Genomic DNA, 19,394 nt, shown 5'->3' on the forward strand with positions numbered 1-19,394 from the left:
ACTCAGCAATGCAAATAGACTGGTGGGGGAGGGGCGCTGTGGTCCATCTGTAGCCTTAGCAGGAGACCGAAGGTGGGCAAGAGGGCTTCAGTGGAGCCGCCAGCCTCGGCAAAGCATCCCAACAGAATGCCACGGTTCAGGTTCAGACCATAGTGCAACAAAACAGAAATGAGAGCCTCTAGCCACGTGCAGAGTGTTTTCCCTTAAGGCCTGTCCAGACCCTGCCTCCCTCTCCTCCCTGATCTACTGCTTCTAAACCCCTTCCATCAACTCACAAGCAAAAGGAAAACTTGCCTTCCATTCTGGCCATTCAGCTTTCCTTCCCCTTTCCCATCCTCGCTTTCCTCCCTGACTGCAGAGCACAAACTCTTTGGGATGCTTCTTCTGTTGACACGCCTCCATATCTGCTTCCAGTTGCATGGAAATTAACAATAACCAGCTGGCACATGGCACATGGCGGTCAGTTGCAAATTCTGTGCATGCGGCTGGCTCCTTTCCCAGCTATCGCACAACCAAACACACACACACACACGCCTGCCTGCCGCAATGCACGGGGTCCCATTCCCAGGCCAAACAGCATTGACTGTGGGCCGCCCAAAGCCAAGTGCTGCAGCATGGCAGGAGCCGGGTGCCGGCAGGAAGTCGGCCGGGGGCAAAATCCCTAGACGCTCTGCAGCTTTGGGGTCCTGTGGATAAGCCCTGGCACACCTGCGAGCCCCTCTCCCACTTCCAAAGCTCACCGCTCTGCTCTCTAGCCTGCTGCAGCAGGGAGGTGGGCGGGTGGGCTCGGAAGCCAGCCCTGCTGGGGAATCCCTTGGAAGTTGATTGCCCTGGAAACGCTCCAGGGGGAGCCTGTGCTGGTCAGCAGGCACTGTTTTCTGGTGGCCCTTTCAGCAATGGGAGGCGATTAAGACCGCAGGGATTCTTCACACACACACACGCACCCCTCCAGGAAAACTGGCCTGGGGCAAGACCAGCCGCCCCTGTCCCTCTCTCTCCTCCCTCCCCCCCGGCTACCTTTCCTTCTCACTGGGTGCGGGGGACCAGTCTGTTCCCGCTGGGACCCCTCCAGGCCCAGCTAGCCCCGCCTGGGGGTCCTGGCCGCAGATCCTGGGGAAGAGCCCGCCGCGGGGGGGGGGGGCGGGAGAGAGGAGAGGGGCGCCTCCCCCGCCCCTTCCCTCCAGGGAGGCTTATTAAGCGACTCATTAGGCATTGCTGGGCGGCGGCACCTGCTTTCCGCCAGCGCGGTCCCCGGGGGAGCGGCCAGCCCAGCCCAGCCCAGCCCGGCGAAGGAGGGGAGGCGAGGCGGGCGCCGGGCGCAGAGCCGCGCTGCAGCCGCTGGGCGCTGGAGGCTCGCGCGGCGCCTCCTCCTCCTCTTGCTCGCGCTCCGGATGCCAGCACAGGCGGCGGCGGCGGGGCGGCCAGGATGCTGCGCTACCTGCTCAAGACGCTGCTGCAGATGAACCTCTTCGCCGACTCGCTGGCGGCCGGCGACGCCTTGGCCAACTCCTCGGAGCTGCTGCTCGGCTTCAACTCGTCCGCCCTGGCCGCGCTCGGGCCCGGCCTCCTCGACCTGGGCAACCTGACCAGCCTCAACGGTGAGACCCCCCGGCTGCCTGGCACCCCCACCGAGGGAGGGAAGCCCGGGAGAGGGGCCGGAGCCCCAGCCCGGACGGGCGCTTTCGCCACGGCACTCTGCACATGCTCGGAGGCTGGGTGGTTGAGCGCGACCTGCTGGGCAGGACTGGGCGCCTGGGTTCTGCTTCCGGCAGGGGGTCCCTGAAGAGCGGGGGGCGGGGAGACCCCCTGCTGAGCCGCGGGGGGCCAAAGTGGGGGAAGGGGTGGGCGTGTGCCAGCTGCCTCTTCAGACGTGCCCGCGTCTCGGGAATGCGTGTGCGGGTGGACGCTTCACTCCAGAAGTCCCCGGTGGGATCTGCTCCTTGCCGGGGGGGGGGGGTGGGGGGGGGATCTGCCCTGCCAGAGCTCGTGGGGGGTCGCAGGCTTCTTTCCCTAGCCCCCCCCCCAAATAAACCCTTCTGCCCTCGTGTGTGTGAGGTGGCCTTGCGTGTCAGGAGTCACTAGAAGCACGTGAGGAGCCCGATCTCCGGCGCCTGGACTCGCCAGTGAAGTCCTGCAGGAATTATCCCAAGGGGGCAGCAAACCGCGTTCCGATCCGTGGGTCTTGCGGGCGAGCAAACTTCCTCGCGAGGAACGGGCTGCAACGCCATGTCTCTCCCCCCCCCGCCCCCAACCTTTTGGATGCCGGAGCTCAGCGCTGGAACACGCGACACAGCGCGCTGCCTCTGAGCACGTGCAGAGTCCCTTTCCTGTCTCACCGGGGAATAGCGCATCAACCCGTCTGAGACCGGGAAGGGGTTTTTGGGAGAGCGCCCCCTCCCTTTCCTGAGAACTCTGCTCCTTGCCCAGCAAGTCCCGGTCGAGGGGTCCCGCACTGCGGAGCCCCCGCAGTTCTCTGGCCCGCCTTCAGAGGCCAGAGGAGCGCCGTTGGCCGCTTTGGAATGGGGACGCTGCTCATTGCAGGCAAAGGGGTGACTCCTTCTGCAAAGGGGCGGCTGGCGGATAAGTTTCCCCCCCTTCTGCAGCCCGGCGCAGCTGTCCGTGGGGGGATGTTAACTGTGCGCTCCTGAAAGGTTACATCGGCCCACCAGCGCCCTCTCCTGGACACGGCTAGCAAATCACATGTGCGGTACCTGATTCCCCACCCCCCTCATGCTTTGCTGTGTCCATTCTGGAATGCACCAATGAAATAATAGCGCTTTTATACAGACTGTGACTTATGGCAAAGATATGCAAGGTCTTGACTTGGCCGCCTACCTCAGAAAGAGGTCTGCGTAGCTTATTCCTAGGGGAACGTCTTTTGTAGCCAGGTAAGTGGCTTCCCAAATCCGGTTTCCAGTAGTGCGGTCCTTCTAAAACTTAAGCCGGTGGTTTTAGCAAGGTGTGACTCTGTTTAGGATTGCACTGTAAACGTTCTCCCTTTGTGTTGGGAATACGCAAGGAGCTTTTCCTTCGTCTTGGGTGAAAGCGCGCACTTTCTGCAGAAACGATTTCGATTTGTACAGCGTCACACTCCGGTGATTCTCCCAGGCGCACTTTTGAAAGAAGCGCGCTTCCTAATCTCCGGCTTCCAGCATGTGCAAAAGTGTCCAGTGCCCCTTGTTTGCGGCAACTGTCGTTTTTGCTCTGTTGCTGGGGAAATGGCATTGAGCAGGGCTGGGCTCCACTGGGCCATTCCGGCTTCGTTCTTGCAAACAGCAGCAAACTTGTGTCCGGGCTGCAGTCCTTTGAGCAGAGTCCCTCCTCCTGTGATCGATGCACAAAGAAACCTATCAGGGAAATGGCTGAGACTGGAGCCATCTGAAGGGCGTCTTGCTATCTAAGTGGGGAGCAGAGAAGTGGAATGAATGAATGAAAGACCATTAAAAATGGGAGCTCTCACCTGCACTCTACAGTCTGGATAGATACAGTTTTTCCACCATCAGCTGTTTCCAAGCATACATCATCAGGAACAATTTATCATTTCCTCAGATGGGCTGTGCTTCAACTCCTGAATCCCCCTCCCCATTCCATCAGCATTTACCTGGGCCCATAACTAGATGCTTGGACATCCAGGGCAGGCACCCATGCCCCCCTCCCTTGCAGTGGCTCTCTCCACACACCTGGTCACCTTTGGGCTTAGCTTTATTGTGCCAGACTAAGATGCTGGAAATATTAACCGCAGCTGTCCCTGGGTTGGATTGGCTCTTGGGAGTGATTGGTCCTATCTGAAGGGAGTTCAGAACCATGACAGACCTTTAAGGAGACCGTCATTGGGCCGCCAAGCTCTTGCTGCACAGCTGAACTTGCTCGTCCACCGAAGGGGTGGTGTGAACGTTTTTCTGGCAGCCATTGTCTGATCAGCAGCCCTGAGATGTATCACACAATTGCGAGGAAAGGTAAGAGAGGCACAGCCTGGCCATGTCCCTGTAGCACAAGCAGCTATTGTGGATGCCTAGTATGTGGTATACCGCTTGAGTCAGTTGTTGAACAGCAATATCCAAGTGATCCAATCAGGGGCTCAGCAAAATGGCCCAAAGAGTCCAATCTCCTGCTCTACACAGTGGCCAGCCAGGTGCCCCCAGCAGAGCTATGCATGAGGCATGGAGGCCTTTAAGATTCCTCCTCACCCCCCATGGCTAGTAGGTGGACCTGTCCTTCAGGTACCCTGGGCCCAGACCATTTCAATCTTTCTAGGTCAAAACCAGCCTTTCGAATTGGGTCCAGAAACAAACTAGAAGCCAGATAATATCCACAAAGCAAGTTTGGAGGGCTGGAAAATTCGAGAAGCAGCTTCATGATCTTGCATGAAACACAGACGTCACATCAGTCAGGAAAGCAGCCATTCACGCAGCACAGACATTACTTCTTTTTTAAAGCTGGTAGGCAAGAATGCAACTGGTGCAGCCCTTCCTTCACTGCACATGCATTCTGGAGGGAAACAGCAGCTGCATCCTTCCCACCAGCCAGCCATGCAGCTCTTAAAGGCACAGCTCCTCTGAAAAGCAAAGCCAGCCTGTTTGCCTTGATATTGTTCAGCCCAGGTGTGTGCAAGAATGCAGAAGCAAAAACAGCAAGGTAATAGAGTAACAGCTAGATAAAAAGTGGAGGAAAATCACCTTGATCAGATGTTCCAAATTTGCCCCTTTGAAAGTTGCACAAATGAAGCTGAAAACCGCATATTTGGTCGGTGCGCCACGGGGATCTCACCTTGGCCTTGTTCGGGCTCACTGTCATAAACAGGAGGGACTCTTTGTTAGCATTATTAATTAGAATCTGCTATTAATGCAAATGAGGAGAAGTGCACAGAATCGCAAATCTTGTGAGTCAGAAGGGACTGCTGGTATAATCCCTGCGTAGCTCAGCCTGGTTGAATTGATTCCCCCCTCCCAGTATGTAAATCAAGTCCATTAAATTGTATTTGGCTAAAGTGAGTCGATCTTGGGTGGTTCTCCTTCCATTTCTTCCCCTGAAACACAAATAAGCTGCTTTTGTGACTCTTGGGCTGTTGCTATCCCTGTGGTCACTCCAACCTGCAGTGTGCCTCATCAGTGGCTTTCAATTAACCGGCTTTAATGGGCACCCATTTGGGTCTTATGAATTGCCTCCCCTCTTAGATCAACAAGTCTTTATGGGGTGGTGCTTTATGCTGGTGAGAAGCCCCAAGTGTCCAGGTGCAGCCCAGCTCGTCTAATGCAGGGGTAGTCAAACTGCGGCCCTCCAGCTGTCCATGGACTACAATTCCCAGAAGCCCCTGCCAGCATTTGCTGGCAAGGGCTTCTGGGAATTGTAGTCCATGGACAGCTGGAGGGCCGCAGTTTGACTCCCCCTGGTCTAATGTCTCACTGTCCCCCTCTTCTGGCTGCACTCTGCAGTCGCTAAAAATGGTCCTGGCGGAACCATTCTCTTTCCAACATAATGTCCAAAATCGTAGAATGCTTCGGCCTCTCTTGATGAGTCGGTGGGGGTCGGGGGGGGGGAAGAGAGCAGTTACAGTCACAAATTATCTTAATGGCCTGTTATTTATTTTCTTTTTTTTAATCAGCCACATTTTCTATCATTCCAACCCCCCAGTGTGGTGATGTGGCTAGGGGGTGGGCTAGGGCCAGGTGATCCTAAAGCGGGGTTGTCAAACTGCAGCCCTCCAGATGTCCATGGACTACAATTCCCATGAACCCCTGCCAGCGAATGCTGGTTGTGGTTCATGGGAATTGTCGTCCATGGACACCTGGAGGGCTGCAGTTTGACTACCCCTGTCCTTAAGCATGCTGGTTGCTCCCCTCAGCCCTCCAGAATTTCAGGCCACAGTTGTTGCCTTCCTTCCTTTTAGAATGACAGGAAAATGGGCAAAACATGGTGTGGGTGCGAGAGAGCATAAAACCAGCATGGGAGCATAATAAAACAGCATTAAAAGCATACAGGACATGGGAACAACATAAGAAGTGTAGATCCGTGACAAGTATAAAAGAGCAGCACAACTCATAGCAGCATATATTCAAAGTATTAAATAAGACAATAGCTTTTAAAAGTGTGACAGTGAATCTTCTTCTGGGTAATTCCTCTGCCTCTTTGTTAGGTCAGGCCTCAGCAGTTCTGCAGTATCCCACCCTCATGTTACAGCTGTCAAATGTCCCATTTTCAGCCGGCTTGCAAGGTGGATTTCTCTCCTGTAGCTTCGCTTGCAGCCATTCTGGGACAGGCCACAACCTGTGATGCTGCTTCAAAGACACGTCATGGAGTGTCTATATCAGGGACCGGCAACCTCTTCATCCCCTGCGGCATGCTGCCTGACAGGTTCCTAATGTGGCAGAGACTCAGCGGTAGAATATCTCTTTTTCCTCCAGATGTTCTGAATTCCTCCCCTGACATCTGCAAGGAATTGGATAGCTAGGCACAGGCTACTGTGATTTGGATCCAAAGTGTGGCACGTGGAAAGAAGGGGCTTATGGCTCTGCCCGGCCCTGCTATGCTGACCTGAAATGACCCCATACTGTTTGCCCCTTTGGAGAGGATTACAGTAGATGGAAGTAGATGGAGGATTACAGTGGATGGAGCAAATGAAGTCCCCCCTGGCCTCGGAACAGCTAGCCACGGAGATCCATGCAATCGTCACCTCTGGACTGTCCTTCTGTCACTTGCTCTTCATGGGCCTTCCCTTATCCCTCATCTGGAAACTGCAGTTGGTTCAGAATGCAGCAGCCCAGGTCCCCACAGAGATACTTTGGAGGGCCCATATACGGCCTGGACCTGGGCTTTGGTGGCTGCACTGGCTTCCGATTGAATTCTGGATCAGGTTTAAGGTACTGGTACTTTGGAAAAATCGGACAAAAGAAGAATTGATTCATTTGAACTCTGGTCTTGGAGAAGGCTTCTGCGGGTTCCATGGAGAGCAAAAGCCACAAACAAGGACATACGACAGCACATAAAGCCTGATCTATCCCTGGTAGGCAAAATCACAAAACTCCGGCTCACTTACTTTGGCCATAACCCGTGATCTTACTCAATGGAGAGAGCAGTTATGCTAGGATCGGTCAGTGAAAAAAGGAAACCAGGCTGACAAAGAACACGGTGTTTAGATACGATCAGAATGGACACCAGCCAGAACATTGCACGGCTGTGGTAGGTGGTGCAGGATCGGGGATCATGGCAGCAGCTGTGCCCTGGGATCACTAAGAGCTGGACACGACTGAATGGCTGACAACTACAACAACATACCTTCAAGGCTCTCCGCGATCTGGGCCTGGCTTACCTGGGGGCCTACCTCTTTTCCTATGTCCCCTGAAGAGTATTCCTCCCTGCAAATTCCAGCTTTGAGACTCCTTTGTTTAGTAAAAACCAGGTACACAGCCCTGGCATTTCTTCTTATACTGAACTGGACTCCTGGTCCATCAAGGTCTGACTGGCAGCTTCCATCCAGGATCTCTGGCAGATGTCTTTCACATCACTTATGACTTGATCCTTTAAAATGTGATGTCCTTTAATCTCTGGGTGATGCTTAGGATCGAACCGGGGACCTTCTTCATGCCAAGAAAATGCTCTGCCATTGAGCATGTCCCCCTCCCCTTAAATCTCGGCTAAAGCCACCTTGGTACCTTCACAACCATGAAGGCTGATTTAAAACAGCCACACCATCCACATGTCAAATTTGAAATTAAGCCTTACAAATTCTGGAATTCTCCCTTCCCTCAAAGCCTGAATCAATATACTTCCTGGGAGAACCATCTAAGTTCCTTCTTCTGCTGGCATTTCATTACCAGGCTACAAGTAATGTAGTTCATTTGGGGTTCTTGGTCTCGGTTTGTCAGCCTCTCCAAGCCCTTGGGGAAGCACAGGATGGAAAGAGAACTGAACTTTGGTGCTGGTTGCCCTGGAGAAAGTGATCCATGATGGTTCAGTGGTAAGGCTTCTGCCTGGAATTCAGAAAGTCACAGGTTCAATCCCTGGCATCTCCAAGAGGATTTAGTTAGCATGCGACACAAGATTGTTTCAACTTTGTGTATCCAGCCAGGGCCAGTAGTTCCCCTCAACCCCTTCAGGAAATTGCTCTTTGAGGGAGAACCTCACAAACCCTGCCCAAAGTTTGCTGTGGATCTGTTTAAACCACTGCAGCGCTGCCAGTCAGATACAACTCTCCTCTACCCTGCAGCCATCCAATTTGATTTGTGGCCCTCTTGTCTCTATCCCCATGGCTGCCTTTTTCTAATTTCCAGAAAAGGGAGGCCAAACAGGGGTTCTTCAAATGCCCATGGACTACAGTTACCACGAGCCCCTAGCTGCACCATGCTGTCAGGGGCTCATGGTAATTGTAGTCCGTGGACATCTGGAGAGAGCCCCAGTTTGGCCACCCCTGCAGTCCCGAGGAAGAAGGAAGAGCAAAGGTTGCTGACTCTTGTGCTGCGAAATAGCCCTGCAGAGTTTGCAGGTGCTGCAGTGCTGTCACCAGAGGCTCCTCCGAGGTGTGGCAGAAGCCAGCTGCGCAAGCTGACGGGTTGCGCCAGTCAATAAAAGGGGCACTGGCAATCAGGACGGTGGGGGGGGGGGAGCGCAAATGCTCGCTGGACCCGCCTGCCTCCTCCTAATGAGCTGCTTCTATTCCGCGCATGGAGCCTCCGCACTGGCTCCGGAGGGCTGGAGGGGGGAGAAATCTTTATGCATGGAGCGTTGGCTGCATAAACAGCAGGCCTGCTGCTCGCACAGGGAGATGCGGTGGCTTTATTAACACTGGCACTTTCCCTCTGCTCTGCATTAGCATAAGCCATTTATCAGGGCGATTTGGCAATCAGGGCAGGCAGCCGGTTGGGAGCCCCCCTGGTCTGTGGGGAAGGGAGAGAAAGGCCACTGAGGCTGGGGGGGGGGGAGAAAAGGGGGGTTGTCTGTGTGTGGGGGGGGGCAAAGTTCTATCAAGTCACGGCCAACTTATGGTGACCCTGTAGGGTTTTCATGGCCAGGCACTTGGCAGAGATGCTTTGCTGTTTCCTGCCTCTGCTCAGTGACCCCAGACTTCCTTGCTGGCCCCTCATCCAAATACCTACCAGGGCCAGCCCTGATTAGGACCTGAGATGTAAGAAGGTCAAGCAAGCCTGGGCTAGTCCCGCCCGAATGCCACGCAGGTGAATTCTAGATCCAGCAGGGCTGCACTTTCCTTCCTGAGAGCCAGCTTGGTGGAGTGGTTAGGAGTGCGGACTTCTAACCTGGCAAGCCCAGTTTGATTCCCCACTCCTCCACATGCAGCCAGCTGGGAGACCTTGGGCTCACCACGGCACTGAGAAAGCTGTTGAGATTTTATATTTACATTTTTGGTAACATTTTAAGTGGTGTGGATTTTGATGTGGTCACCCGCCTTTAGACTTTTGGGGAAGGGTGGGCTAAAAATATGACAAACAAACAAACAAATAAATAATCTAGGATCAAGGCAGCCAAGAAGAGAGCCTCATTCAGAGTAGGACAGAAACAGGTTTAAGTACTTGCCGTGACCTAGCCCAGGCTAGCCTGATCTTGTCTGATCTTGGCTGCTAAGCAGGGTTAGCCCTGGTTAGAATTTGGATGGGAGGCCTCTGTGGAAGTCCAGGGTGGTGACACAGAGGCAGGCCATGGCAAACTACCCCTGAACGTTTCCTGCTGCGAAACCCCTATAATCTCGCCATAAAGCAGCTATCACTTGATGGCAAGCATGAAACATCCAGTATTTTGTGGAGTCTGAGGACTATCTGTAATTATAAGGGAAGCAGGCTAGAGCCAGAGACCTTGAGGCCAGCATTTAACTTTTCGGACAACGAAGAACAAGCAGGCTTGTTTTGATAGGAGTGGGAAGTGTCATGTCATATGTCCTTCACTCTCTCCAGCCAATAAGCAGTTGAGGAAGGAGGGACTCCCCTGCTCCATTGGCCGGCTGGGCTCACTCGACGTTCCCGTCACCAGATGTAGCCGGCACCCATGACCGTGTTGCTTGGGCTGGAGTGCGTTGTTGCAAAACAGTAAGGCAGGGGTAGTCAAACTGCGGCCCTCCAGATGTCCAGGGACTACAATTCCCATGAGCCCCTGCCAGCGAATGCTGGCAGGGGCTCATGGGAATTGTAGTCCATGGACATCTGGAGGGCCGCAGTCTGACTACCCCTGCAGTAAGGTCTCGTGTTTTGTTCCACGGTGCTTGTATGAGTATATCCTATTTCAAGGTGTTTATGGATTTTTATTTTTCAAGTGCAAATTTCTTTTGAGAAAGTAAACCATGATTTGAACTTTTATCTATAAAAATGTGTATTTATAGCTACACGGTATGCAATGGCAATAACTTTTAAGGGCTTCTCAGCGTCGGTTTCTGGCAGGACTCAGCTCGAGCCAGATGGATCAGAGCTATAGGGCAGCATCATATGTGCTGTTCATACATGCTGATAGCCAGCGTGGTGCCAAGGTGAAAGAGTGGCTGCTTCTAGTCTGGAGACCCGGGTTTGATTCCCCAGTCCTCCACGTGCAGCCAGCTGGGTGACCTTGGGCCAGTTACGGTTCTCTCAGAGCTCTCTCAGCCTCACCGGCCTCACCAGGTGTCTGTTGCGGGGAGAGGAAGGGTAGGCGATAGCAAAGCCTCTGTGAGACTCCTTCGGGGAGTAAAAAGCAGGGTACAAAAAAAACCAGCCCTTCTTCTCCTTCTTCTTCGTAGACAAGGTAGGTGACACAGAAGCCGATCGCTGCTTCATGTTTGGATCACAGCTGTTGAAAAGCGTTTTCCGAAAAGTGCCTTGGAGGGCGGAGCCGTGTTCCAACACCAAATCCGGCCTGGACACGGACTCCATGTGGGAAGAAAGGGCTGGATCCATGATGAGTCAGAGTCCGAAGCAAATCAGACTCCAGATGTGGGCGTGTGACCCCCCCCCCCTCCTCCGTGTTGGCCTGGCAGAGCGAGTCCCTTAATTCAGGGCTCTTTTAAGGTCCGACCCAAAAGGGAGGGGGGATGGACTGATCCAGCCTGCCCCCATCTGGTATGGCTGGAGGCTGCAGCTCAGTGCATGCCGCTTCCCCCAGCCCCCCCCCCCAGCCATGTGTTCCCCCACACTGGGTGCACAGAGGGCGTTATTAATTAGCTGCTTTATCTCTGTAGCCGGAACGGAGTTGAGCTGCCAGTCTTGCTCACGGGAGGGGAGTCCCCATGGCGAGGAGGCAGTGGAGCTCAGAGCGACTGGCGCCCCCGAGAAGAGAGAGGCAGCTCCCTCTGCCGCCCCGGCATGGCTGCTGGCAGTGCCCCAGACTCCAGGGCCAGGCCCCCGGCCACAGGGAGAGGCAGCTGTGGGGACTCAATGCATCACCCACGGTTGGCTAGTTGGTGCCTGCACCGTTGGGGCAGGGGGCTGCCAAGAGGCTTTCCACTGTGCCCCAGGACCAGTTTGCCCTCCTGCGGCATGGCAGAGTGGCTTGCCACCCCCTTCCCGGCACCCTGCCTTGGCATTGTCTGCAGGCACCCCTCCCATTCTTGGCTCTGTCTGAATGTTGCCTGGCATGGCCTTCGAGCGCCACAGAGAGGGCGGATGAGTCCCACAGCTGCTAGTTGAAGCGGAGGGTCTCCTTGCCAGTAGCACTGTCAGGGATGCCTGAGCCCCTGCCGGTCTCCTTCACATCCTGCACACCGGTTGCAGCGGGGCACCCGTTTTCCCTTTGGCAGTTCAGTCTGCTCCTGAATATCTTGAGCCTCTTCGGTGGGGTCTGCTCCCATCTGCTCCTCCAATAGCATTCCCTGACAGCCCAACGACAGTCTTCCTTCCTCCAAACCGTTCCCATCTGCATGCCGTTTGGCGGAATTAGCAAAGTAGTCAACCAGTTATTTTGAAAATGCTTTTGGGAACAAAAGTTTTACCATTTGGCATCCAGCAGCATTCTTCCAGGCACAGGAGCCAGGTAACCGACCCGTAATAATTCAGGGCCTTGGGAGAGCATGTCACTGGCTGTCCAGATGTGAAAGCAAAACAAAAGGATCTCAGATCCACCCCCAGCTAACGCCCAGTGGCACATCTGTTCAGCAGCTGCTTAAGTCAGATGCCAGCGAGGCGAGGAAATTTGCGGCTTAACTCAGGAGAGTCACGAATGGTACATTTGGCTGCGGAAGAGCATTCACTGCAACGCCTGCACAGTGACTTGGGTGGACACCAAGGGCCTTTGGAGAACCTGGCCAGGCCCTCAAGGGGAGCTCCTCCGTTAAACATCAAGGAAGGCTGGATCATCTTGAGGTCGTTTGCCAAAACCCACTTGGGTGCCACTCCCAGGTGTTTTGCTACAAGGCCAGATTGGGCCTTGGTAATAAGTAACAAATCGCAAATCTGATTTAAAATCTTCTCACTATAGTAGAAGGAACCATTCTCCAATGTCGTGGGGCCTCCCTGGTCTCTGCCATCCCAACAGAGAGCTGGCAGGGGCTCATGGGAATTGTAGTCCATGGTCATCTGGAGAGCCACACTTTGTCCGCCTCTGAGCCTGCTGCTTCTGCTGGATCTCCTTCCCTCTTTGGTTACAAGACTGCACTCTGGACCAGCACAATAGAATTGTGGAGCTCTTTTCCCCGGTCTGTTTGGGGATTCTTGGTGCCTCCTGCAGCCTTTGGCCTCAGCTGCCAATCAGCTCCAGCTGACAGCAGACTGTCTCTTGCTGACCCACAAGGCAGAGGAACTCTGGGGAAGCCAAGCATGGCTGGGAAATGCAGGAGGGTGCGACAGGTGGAAGGTAGCCCCTGAATGGCTGGCCATGCTCAAGGGAGGGATGCTGGCTCAGGGGCAGATCGGCTGCTGGGCAGGAAGAGGTTCAATCCCTGGAATCACCAGGAAAAAGACCAGACAGGAGGTGCTGCAAAAGACCTGTACTGAAGAAAAAGAGGGGGAGGTTTTTGTAGCTTTTGTACCCAAAGAGTCTCCAAGTATCTTAAGATCGCCTTCCCTTCCTCTCCCTACAACAGCCAACCTGTGAGGTAGATGGGAATGAGAGAGCTCTGAGAGAACTGTGACTGGCCCAAGGTCACCCAGCAAATTTCATGCAGAGGAGGGGAGAATTGACCCATTGTTCCAGATTAGAGACTTCCACTCTTAACCGCTATGCCACACTGGCTCTCTAAGATTCTGGAGAGCGCCTCACTGCCGGACAGTACCGACTGTGATGAAGCAAGGGTGAGGGCCAGGTTCATGGGAGCTCGCCTGCTTTCCCCAGTCCTCTCCCATGGCCGGGACAAACGCCATCCACTGCACTGCATCAGCCCATCGGTCGACCTGTCTGGGTCCTAAGGCAGGCCGGGCTTTGCTACCTGAGATCTTCCAATTGCACATGTCCCCTGAACCGGGGAGAGGCTTCTGAGCCACAGCGCCCCCGCCAGGCATGTGCATCTGGGAGATGCCTGAACCAGTAGGCATCTGTCATTGGCTTTTCTGTGCTTGATTTATTGAAAAAAACTGAGTTCACCACAAGCTTTCCTTCCCCTCTGCAGGGGAAGGAGCTGCTTGCCCCACACTCCTGGCTTAGGGTTCCAGCACTCCTCGGGGCACCAGGCATTTATTTTGGCCTTCACAGAAATTGCAAATCTTCAAGGCCTAGCAAAGCTTAGTCAAAAGATGCCTAGGACTCCCAGGGAGGTTGCAGCTGGCTGGAGGGGGAGGAAGAATCCTGTCCTTTGACTAGAGCAGGGGTAGTCAAACTGCGGCCCTCCAGATGTCCGTGGACTACAATTCCCAGGAGCCCCTGCCAGCATTTGCTGGCAGGGGCTCCTGGGAATTGTAGTCCATGGACATCTGGAGGGCCGCAGTTTGACTACCCCTGGACTAGAGGCTTCCTGCATGAAAACAAGCAGCTGGAGCTCATGGAGATAAATTACACCACCTGGTAAATAACATTCCATCCATTTTCCTCCAGGCCTGTTGGCAACCCACGATTCCTGGAGAGAGGCAATTTCTTGTGCAGGTTCGGAAGGATGGAGGCTGATCTCCAGGGGTGGCCCTTGGGAGATTTGCATGAAAATGAGAAGATACCACGAGGGTGACATTAAATAAACATTTTCCTCCCAAGAGCTCAGACCAGGTTAGAAAGCCGACTCGTCGCTCTTCAAGGCTTATGTAAACGCGCCCTCTTGTGGTGGAAGCGCGGTAGAGCAAGACAGTGGAAATAAATCGGTGCAAATCAATGCATGTTAAAGCGAGCCACCATGGTATAGGTTAAGAGCCATGGCTTCTAATCTAGAGAGCCAGATTTGATTCCCTGCTCCTCCCCATGCAGCCGGCCAGGTGACCTTGGGCTAGTCACGGTCCTGTCAGAGCTCTCTCAGCCCCACCTACCTCACAGGGTGGCTGTTGTGGGGAGAGGGAGGGAAGGAGGTTGTCAGCCGTTTTGTGAGACCTTCTGATAGTGAAAAGTGGGGTATAAAACCCAACCCTCCTTCTAAATTAGGGTGAAGCCATGGAGGGTCTTGAAGTGAGGAGTTTGGAAGCCAGTACAGCATGCGGGGGATATAAGGAGATGAGCCAGGGACAATTCTGGTAGCAGCCTGATCGAAATTGGGGACAGACAGCAAGGGGTCTATTGCAAGGGCAAGACTGCAATGATGAAATTGAGAAAAGGGCATTCCCTGCTGCTTTTTAGGGATAAATGGAATGTTATCTCTTTTTTTGCAGGGGGTGAGAATGGCAAACTAGTTGTCCCCTCTTCCTTGACTCTGGAGTAACTTTTCAGCTTGAGACTGTGTTGTCACCTCTGTGTCAGGTTTGGTAGCCAGTAGAGGGGTGGCCAAACGGTGGCTCTCCAGAGGTCCATGGACTACAATTCCCATGAGCCCCTGCCAGCAGGCAGGGGCTCATGGGAATTGTAGTCCATGGACCTCTGGAGAGCCACCGTTTGGCCACCCCGGCATCTGGTTTTTGGAAGGGAGGTGACCTCGGTTGGCCTTAAATGTCTGCAGCTGGGGTGGTTTGCTGCGTAGGGAGCAAACTTCATTCTTGCCGGGCTTCATCTGAGCATCATAAATTTCATTGCCGAGAACTTTGCAAAAGGCGACCGCTCCGTCCCCTTGGCTAAGCGCAAGGCTGTCTCTCTCTCTCTCTTTCGGCGTTCTAAAATCCACGCGGCGCGAAGCAGCGCTTTGCCCAGAGGTTACCCTGCGCTGCCATCTAGTGGCTCCTCGGGGAAATTGCTGCCATGTGCTCGCAGGGCGCCAAGAAGCCGGCTTGTTCCGCAAGCGGGGACCGAAAGAGTCGCGTTGCGGGGCGGGCAGGCATGCTTGGCACACAAGAGCAGGCGTCGCTGCAGACGAAGATGCCGCCTTTGCGGTTTTTCCGTCTTGTCCCTTCTGATTCGCGCCCTCCCTGCGGCCGGGTGTCGCTTCGGCCCGGGTGCTTCCAGATCCCCGCTTTACGGGCGCTGCCTGTCCGGGATGCAACTTTGGGCAGCCGTGGGAAGGGAAGCATCGCCAGCCACGTCCCGGGTTCTCTTCCCGCAGTGGCTCATTGCCGCTCAGCACAGGCGCGAGGAGGGAAACTGCATCCCTCCCGGAGTTGGGAACCGCTGCAGCCGAAGCGCTGGGCAGGAAAGAACTCCTGAACCCCTCGGAGGCGATGACACGTGTTCGTCGCGCGACGGAGAGATCGCGTGTAGATGCCCTCGGAGTCCGGAGCTGCGAGCGTCTCTTGTTCTTTGGCAGGAACCGCATCACGTCTGTCTGCCTTGCAGGGCGGCCCTCTCGCTGCGGGACGTCTGATGGCGAGTCGGAGCGACCAAGTCCGGCTGGTTTTCTTGGGATTCTCTACTGCCGCCTTGTGGCCATGAGGGAAAGTGTTTCTAAAGACAGCGGTTTCCTCGTGTTGCGACTTGTTCTCCCTTCCTGCAAGGAACTCCAGATGGTATCTCTAGCCCAGGTTTTCTCAGTTGGAGAGCCTGCCCAGCTGCCCCCCCACACACGCACACAATGGCCAGTGATGGTCCTGGAGGGGGTGAGAAGGGTGGACATGTACACAGCTGTGCTTCCAAACCATATTCTGTACAACTGGACCACTTCTGGGGTTTCTTGAAGCCTGGAGAATATTTTAAGGGGTTTTCAATGATAAAATATTTGAGAAAGGATGGGCTAACACAAAGTTAGTAGATGCTTAAAAGGATTCTGGAGTGGTCATGGATTCTGGGCGGGGGGATGTTCTTGCTGAGGGGAGCAGGGAGCAAGGTGCACACACAGCAAAGAAAAGAATAACGTTTCCTTCTTTAAAAGACCGAACATCGCTGAAAACCCTTGAGAAGGGGGTGTCATGCTTCCAGACAAAGGGCTAATATTTTAAGAGGAAGAGCAGATATCGTTATAATTATTGTTATGATTGAGTGCCATGAAACGGCAACCATCGAACAGCACACTCTCTGGTGGTTTTCCAGGCCAGGAACGTTCAGAGAGAGTCTGCCATTCAAAGTTTATGGTTGCAGTCGTTCAGGCTGAGTTAGGCAAACAAACTCATAAGAGACTGCAGCAGGATAGTCATAAGTTATGGTAAGGTTGAGAGATGTCATCACAGAGATAAAACTCAAAGCTATTTACTTCAAGATGTATTCTCTTCCAAACTCTGACAAGCTCCAGCTAGGGGTGTGTTTTAAATCAGGGGTAGTCAACCTGTGGTCCTCCAGATGTCCATGGACTACAATTCCCATGAGCCCCTGCCAGCGTTTGCTGGCAGGGGCTCATGAGAATTGTAGTCCATGAACATCTGGAGGACCACAGGTTGACTACCCCTGTTTTAAATCATTTCCAGTTGGTTTGATTCTGCACTCCCCCACATGCAGCCAGCTGGGTGACCTTGGGCTCGCCACAGCACTGATAAAGCTGTTCTGACAGAGCAGGAATATCAGGGCTCTCTCAGCCTCACCCACCCCACAGGGTGTCTGTTGTGGGGAGAGGAAAGGGAAGGTGACTGTAAGCCACTTTGAGACTCCTTCGGTTAGAGAAAAGCAGAATATAAGAACCAACTCTTCTTCTGATGGCAATCCTGTGCAATAGCCTAAGGCCTATTCAGGCTGCTGGAGAGGGTGTTGTAAGGCGTGGGGTACCTACAGAACCCTCCTGTTCAGGATCAAAAAGTCACCCTTATCTAGCTGAAGGAACCCTGGTATGACCTTTGTCTGAATGAGAATGAATGAGAACGTGTGGATGCATTTTGGGAAGGGAGGGTGGTGGTTTCTTGTGGTTTTATTGATTTCATTTATACCACTCCTTCCTCCTGTGTGGTTAAATTGAGGGGTGTCTGTCCCACTGAAATACATCTCCTGTCCCTTTCAGGTGCTCTATAACCCCAATGATTGCGGCCATAAGGATTACGGTCTAATCCTAATGAAGAACAACATTTTATGCATTGAATACTGTAGGTCTGCTTTCTACAAAAAGTCATGCCATGGTTCAATGCAATCGTAAGCAGGATCATACCTTTACCAATCCACCAAAGGCCATGGGCTTAAAGGGGTGTTTAGGGTCGCACTGTGAATTTAGTTAGCTTTTAAAGTTCTGCAGTGGTTTTGGGGCAGGGGGATGGTCCTCCGAATGAATAGTTAATGCCTGCGGCCCTCCAGATGTCCATGGACTACAATTCCCAGAAGCCCCTGCCAGCATTTGCTGGCAGGGGCTTCTGGGAGTTGTAGTCCATGGACATCTGGAGGGCCGCAGTTTGACTACCCCTGGACTAGGAGGATAAGAGAGTGACATGAGTTTAGCGCCCACCAGAGGGTGCTGTTGCCTCATGCTGTTACATTTTCTCAGCCAGCGCTAGGATCCTTTCTGCAGGGGTAGGAGAGCCCTGCTTATTCTTAATGGATGGGTGTGTTGCAACCCTACACCGACCAGTTAAGTCGCTGAAATAATTTCTGTGCCTCCTCATGAGACTGCTCTCCAGGTGCCTCCCAAAACGGATGAAATCAAAACTCCTAAATGCCAATTAAAAGAAACAAATTTTGAGAAGACACCTGAGGGCCAGTAAAAGAGAAAAACCAGCAATACGATGGATTCAGGTGGTCTGAAGTAGCAGAACCAAGTCTTAGTCCAGCGGCACCTTGAAGACCAACCCAGTTGCTGTCTGGCAAGCCGGGTTTGATTCCCCACTCCTCCTCCACATGCAACCACCTGGGTGACCTTGGGCTCACCACGTCACTGAGAAAGCTGTTCTGACGGAGCAGTGATATCAGGGCTCTCTCAGCCTCACCCACCTCACAGGGTGTCTGTTGTGGGGAGAGGAAAGGGAAGGAGACTGTAAGTTGTTTTTGAGACTCCTTCGGGTAGAGAAAAGCAATATATATGAACCAACTCTTCTACTACTACCCAAAGGGGTCTCAAAGGGGCTCACAATCACCTTCCCTACCTCTCCCCAGTGAAGTAGTGAGGCTGAGAGAGCTCTTAGAGAACTGTGACTGACCCAGCTGGCTGCATGTGGAGGAGGAGTGGGTTGCATGTCGTTGTTGTTTTACATGTCACGGGTGTTGGAAAACAGCTCTCTGTGCGATGACTCCTGACTTGTGGGGGTGTAAACAGGACTCTCTTGCCATAGAGTTAGTGAGATAGATAGGACACTGACCACTCTCAACTCTGATCTCACTGATCTGTCCCTAGAGGGTAATTTCCTGTTTCCACAGTCCCCATCCTCTTTCTCCTCCATCTCTCCTGCAAGCAACATGATGGCAGGGAGGTGCCTCAGGCATCTCTCTCCATCCAGCTATTTAGAATAGAATAGGGACCTTATCTTGACCTCTAAGTAGGTAGTATTAAGTTCTTTATTAAACAGTAGTTATATTAGTTAAGCACCACATTTGTGAACGTGTGTTTCTTTGTTGTTTTCACTCCACACGCACTCTGCCCTCTGCTAACTTTAGGGATATTAAGGCTTTACCACTCCTTAATATCCAACAAAGGGATAATCATTGCACTATTTAATAAGAAACCAAATCACATTTCAAACACTCCCGAGTCTGAATACATCTCCAGGCGATCTGCATGTGTTTGGCTGAACTTTCGAGGAGGCTTTGTTGTCCGTTTACAAAAAGAGAAAGAGAGATCAGAAAGAAAGACTTGCAGACTGAAGCTGGTATGCGGCTGGGATCCCTGGCTGTTCACCGAAGCCCTTCTGCCTTGCTGCTGGTGAGGCTTTTTTTCGGTGGATTCAATATCCGTAAAAGGGCCACACACCACTGAACATCTGATTTCAAAGGTGATAATTGTTTTTTGAACCGGCCATTAAGCCGGTGTGAATGGGCCGCTCTTGATATCTATTAGCCGGGATTGTGATTATCTGTGGTTGGGGGCTCTGGGAATACAATGGGCTGCCTCTGCCATCAGCTCTCCTGACCGGGCTACCCGTCCTTTGCCA

General features: G+C 53.3%; 1 protein-coding gene across 9 annotated transcripts in view; it reads left to right on the forward strand.

The window, feature by feature from the left end:
• Positions 1–1,327: 1,327 nt before the first annotated feature.
• ROBO3 (roundabout guidance receptor 3) overlaps positions 1,328–19,394 on the forward strand; it is a 267,565-nt gene continuing 249,498 nt past the window's right edge. For 4 of the 9 annotated variants that reach the window (XM_077305039.1, XM_077305048.1, XM_077305050.1 and 1 more), the window contains exon 1: positions 1,329–1,598. In XM_077305039.1, coding sequence (XP_077161154.1) covers positions 1,427–1,598 — 172 coding nt within the window. In that variant the 5' untranslated portion in view covers positions 1,329–1,426. Of the gene's footprint in view, positions 1,599–19,394 lie in introns of all 9 variants that reach the window. The other 5 variants (XM_077305044.1, XM_077305043.1, XM_077305045.1 and 2 more) reach the window with 2 other exon arrangements.

Source organism: Paroedura picta, chromosome 12 (assembly GCF_049243985.1).
Source record: "Paroedura picta isolate Pp20150507F chromosome 12, Ppicta_v3.0, whole genome shotgun sequence".
In the NCBI taxonomy this organism is placed as follows: domain Eukaryota; kingdom Metazoa; phylum Chordata; class Lepidosauria; order Squamata; family Gekkonidae; genus Paroedura; species Paroedura picta.